This window comes from Montipora capricornis, chromosome 12 (assembly GCF_036669925.1).
Source record: "Montipora capricornis isolate CH-2021 chromosome 12, ASM3666992v2, whole genome shotgun sequence".
Taxonomy (NCBI): Eukaryota; Metazoa; Cnidaria; class Anthozoa; order Scleractinia; family Acroporidae; genus Montipora; species Montipora capricornis.
In genome coordinates, this window is record NC_090894.1 from 26,045,008 (window position 1) to 26,050,007 (window position 5,000).

At 43.6% G+C, this 5,000-nt stretch overlaps 1 protein-coding gene across 3 annotated transcripts in view; it reads left to right on the forward strand.

Moving 5' to 3' along the window:
- The window catches only part of LOC138027826 (WD repeat-containing protein 81-like), a 27,324-nt gene that overhangs the window by 11,327 nt on the left and 10,997 nt on the right, over positions 1–5,000 (forward strand). For all 3 annotated transcript variants that reach the window (XM_068875441.1, XM_068875442.1, XM_068875444.1), the window contains 3 exons: positions 9–1,807; positions 2,341–2,782; positions 3,631–4,072. In XM_068875441.1, the coding sequence (XP_068731542.1) occupies positions 9–1,807; positions 2,341–2,782; positions 3,631–4,072 (2,683 nt within the window). The remainder of the gene's footprint in view (positions 1–8; positions 1,808–2,340; positions 2,783–3,630; positions 4,073–5,000) is intronic.

Consider the following 5,000-nt stretch of genomic DNA (forward strand, 5'->3'; position numbering starts at 1 on the left):
TATTTCAGGTAATGCAAAGGAAGAGGTTAACTCTCACAAAATCAGACCTCCAGACAGCTTGGTATTCATTCGAAGTGAAGCTACTTACACAATGGAACAAGTAGATGTAGCTGCGGAATTCCTTCCTGATTTATTGTCGATCGTAGATGATGAGGGAATCAAGCTCCTGTTGTTTCACTTGGAACCATTGTTCAATTGTCTACAAACCCGCCTCCACGCTTGCACTCTCTTGTTTGACATGCTAGCGCAAGCACTTGGACAAGAAAATACGGAAAAGACGTTCTTAAACTGCATGGTGAGCTTGTTCGACTCACATGCTCTCGATAACTACGAAGTTATCATTCGCCAAGCGTTTCTTTCTCAAATCATCGTTCGATTTGGTTTGGATGGGTTTTTGAAGCACTTTATCAGCTTCGTGGTCGATGCCGTTGCTTATAAATCAAAGGTGATCTCGGCGGCTGACAGAGCCGAAGGATTGTCTGTACACAGTTCGGATGACGTGACACCTGACTTACCTGCTCCAGAAACGGAATTCTCGCCCAAGCATGATCCATTGGACATAGCAGGTGACATCGATCTACCTGGCAGTCTCCTCATAGAAGCTTCTGAACATCAAGATGACAAAATTGGTAATTTCTCGATGGCAATTGAAGATCCAAAGGAACATAATTTTTCAATGAATTTACAACGTGTCGGTGAAGACCAAAGCTGCTTTGAAAAGGACGATGAGATTGCTGAACAAGTGACTCTGCTGCCAAGGAAAATCACAGACGAGGAAGGCGACGGACGATTGTTTCTGGAAAATATTTCAGACGACGAAGATGAAGTTGTTGAGGTAGATGGCGGGCATTCAAGTAAGATGATGGGTTTCCATAAGTTCCATGATGGTTTAGAGGAAGGTGGAGACGTTGTTGATGACCTTCGTGGAAAGTCGAACCATCATGGCAACGATCCGAAAGACTTAGAGCTTCAGCCCGTTCAGGGAATTATAGATGAAGGAACGTTGTCATCATCGCTGTTTGAATTTCAGAGGGAAGAAGGAAATCTTGGGGAAGTGGAAAATCCAGGAGGTAAAGGTTCAGAACAGACAAATTCAGTGTTACAAAATGTTCAGTTAACTGAAGCAAAAAATGGAGAATTCGAATTTTCAAAGGGACAAAAGGACCTCGCACGTTTTGTGGACGCTTTGGATGAAGACGAAGGGATGTTTGAGAAATGCACCGACCAAGTTGCTATTGAAAACGATCATAACGAGCATGTAAGGGATTTCAATGACTCCTTAGAAAAACAAAGTTTGACTTCAGAGGAAGAAGTAGATGAACATAATCATGAAGAAACGTGCAGTGACGGCGAATCTCGAGATAATGGAATCTTAGGCAAGGAAAATACTGAAGCTAGAGGAGTCTTAGAATCTTCTGACAATAACACCAAACCAGGCTTGGCTGGTTCTCCAATAAAAACATTCTTCAACGACGCCAAATCGAAATCTTTGGAGCGAAGGAAGGGATCCCAACAGCACCGCGAAGAGCTTACTCCTGCAGCGATATCCGGCATTGCAGCAGAGAGTATTGTGTGGTTGGCTCCTCGCTTGGGGCCTGTACTCACCTCCAAGTACGTCGCCAGTCAGTTGTTGACTATGCTGCCACACTGTTACATGGGAAGGGTGGGGTCGGATGATGACGACGACGACGAGAAGGTGGTGAAGGACCACAATGCAAAGTGGTTGTTGTTCTCTTTGAGCACCTTTTGTACGCTGTATGGAGAGGCATTCATGCTGAATCAGTATTTGCCTTATATCGAAAAGACGGTGAGTCTATAGAGCTGTTAGTCTTGCATTTGTTTAGCCAACTTGAGAGTGGATGGGCTTGTTAAGTCCATTGCTATTTTTTTCGTTTTCGGTTTGTAATGTTCCTGCCTGTTTTAATTGTGGATTCTGATGGTGTTCAGATGCAATGCTGTGAAAAGTAAGTCTTCTTTCTTGTCGCATTCTAGTTTTCTTGTCGCGTACTGGTTTATTGGTAGGGAAAGATGTCATCCATTTTGTTATTCAGATCTGCTAAGCATCACAGTGAAACAGCCAATGAGTCTTTGGTTTGAATATTTATAACAAGTGACGTCACTGATCTCTGAACGATAGTGGAGGCGCGGTCGCGCGAGTGTGATCGACGCTAGCTTTTGCATGGGTATGCTCAAATTACTTACCAGATTCGACTTCGGGGATTCCAGATTTAACTACACTTCGTGCAAAAAATTTAGCTGTTTCACGGTTTGTGCAATGTAGCTGGAAATGACCTATTGCCATAGAGTAACTGATACATCTTTTTTTGCGCCTGGTTTCAGATTCGAGGATTGCAAACAAAGGTAACTGTGAGAGGCGAGGGCGCCTTGGCAGCCGTATTGTCTCTCCTAAAATACTGCATTCCATACTTGTCACGTGACACCCTCTGCAAGTACTCAGAAGGAAAACTCATGACCGGCGTTTTTCAACCTGTCATACGCATCTTGTCCTCCTACACGCTGATGTTCCCTGGGGGCGTCGCGGCACGCCAGGCCATCTGTCGTAGTTATATCGACGTTCTCACGGCCGTTTGTTTGAAGTTGGAAAGGGAATTGGCCCGGGAAACCATGACTGCACCTGTGCAGCAGTTTTTCTCCTGCTTCGAGCTTCGAATGAGACAAATCACGGAGAACGAGAAGAGGGAAAATTCCCCGCCCTCGGATAATGATATCCAGGATAGTGTTGATGCTCCGCCGGAGATAAGAGATCATATGGAAACATCAGGTGCGTTGACACGCAGCGCAAGCAAGGTAGTGACCCCCAGACCGGAGTTGTTCAAAGCTAAAAGGTGATACCAAGTGAGATAATTAGCACAAAGACAAAAGAGTAGTTTTTTGGCTGCTATTTATGAATACGGTCTATTGCTTTGGGCAATCGGTACTTTCCACTCGTTGAATTTAAGGGTCAGTCGAAGTGTGTGACGAAGGTTTCCAGATAACAATATGAAGAAAGAGTGAGACGTCCTTAAAGATCACCTAAACTCAAATATTTTTTGTTCCTAATATAAATCTCCCCATCCAAAGCAAACATATGTCACCATTGTTTTAAAAATGGAAAAAGTGTAGTCAGGAGATGGCATAAGTTCTATGGAAAAAGGTTTGCCTTTTTCAAGAGTCAGAGGCAAACCTTTTTCCATAGAACATATGTCACCATTGTTACCCAGAATTTTTCTTTTTCAGTGCCGTGCAAGCCACGTAAACTTGGCAGAACTAGCAGCAATTTGGACCCACGACCGTGATGCGAGAGTCATGGGTATATCCTCCATTTTACGTCACAAACTGCTTCGCATTCCTGTTTTCAAAGAAATTTTGCATTGCAAAGCAGTTTGTGACGTAAAATCGAGAGTAGACCCATGCCTCTGACATCACGGTTGTGAGTCCAAATTACTGCTGCAAGTTTTGATAACTTTGCGCGTCTTGCCCGGCAGATAAAAAGCGAAATTTTGAGGTAAGAATCGTCAAACATGTTTGCTTTCGGTGGGGAGATCAATATCGTAGACTGAAAATGTTCGAGCTTAGGTGCACTTAAACAATCACAGGAAACATTTTGCTGCCTTTTATGTTTTGTTCCAGCCGACGTCGAAACGGACCGTGTTCCGGAGGACGGAGAAGACCTGTCTAACACGCCAGCGTATAACGAGCTGTACCAGACGTTCTCCGCTTCGATAGCTCATCATGCCTTTTTACCTCTCTGTGGTATTATGGGAAGCAAGTACATGGAAAGCTCACTCCATAATCACGACCTCATTTGGAACCTTTGCTGCAGTTATGATGTACAGCTGTCTCACCCAACCTGTGAAGATACCAGGGCCTCCGAGGAGGAAGAAGACGGAGAGGAAACTGGTGACCATGTAGTAGGAGGGATTGAAACAATAGTAGTTGATGGCGGAGCTGAAGAGCTATCTCCTTCTGTAAAAGATGACAAAGAAGCTGGAAGGGCAAAGAAACGGTCCAGGCCGCCAGTGTGGAAGATCGGTCGAAAATTTTCCAAAACAAAGGATGTGCCAACAATTTTGTAAGTTGAATACCCTTAACAACAACTTAATGTGGGCCGTCTCCAAGGCTCAATGAAAGAAAACCAAAAAAAAAAAAAAAAAACCTCACACAAGAGACGTCACGTTTTTGCGTTTTCGATCAAGGGGAGCTAATCACAAGGCGACAGCGAAACTCATAGCGCGTACAGAGGTTTTTCAGGAAAATTTTCATTTGCCTCTGCTTGCCTTGAAAGCGCAAAAAGAAAATTACCGATGCTTGCGCAGAAGGCACGTTTTACTTCAACGTACGGTTGGGCGCTTAAACAAGGACAGCAGTGAGGGCTACAAAAACGTAGTCTAGAAACATAACTTTTTTGTCGTTCTAATGATTCCACGATTATTGCAAGTCTTTCGGCCGGGAAAGTACTGTGTACCACCTTTCAAGGGTTAAACTCTTGTATGAACGGTGTGGACGAAAATTCATCTTGGGTGTTGACGTCCTCCAGCACATTACCTCAAAGAACGGCAAATATAAGTGAAGCGAACTCTACAACGCAGTATCAGAGCGTACAGAAATTTTTTCATTAAACCTATTGTTTTGCGTTCTCGTTTTTTCAATGTCGTCTCGTTTAGGCTCTCTAATAAAGAAGCAAACGCTAACCCTTCAAGTATTTCCTGTTTACTTAAAAAAGACAACAGATGGAGACCTTAACAAGGATTTCGAACTTGCCGGCGAGTTTTTTCGCTCTCAAACCACCGATATCAAAGCTTCTTTCATTCCCTTTGTTTGTTAGTAGTCCTGTGGTGGCTGACCTCTTAACAGTGGACATTTTAATTTGGTCAGGCTAACAGAGTCCTGAATCCATGTTTCTGCGTTTTTACGACCTCTAAGTTATTTTGCAAAGTACGAAAATGCGGTTTTAAAGGTCGAATTGCCACCGGGGCCAGATAGCAATTTTATCTTTTCAT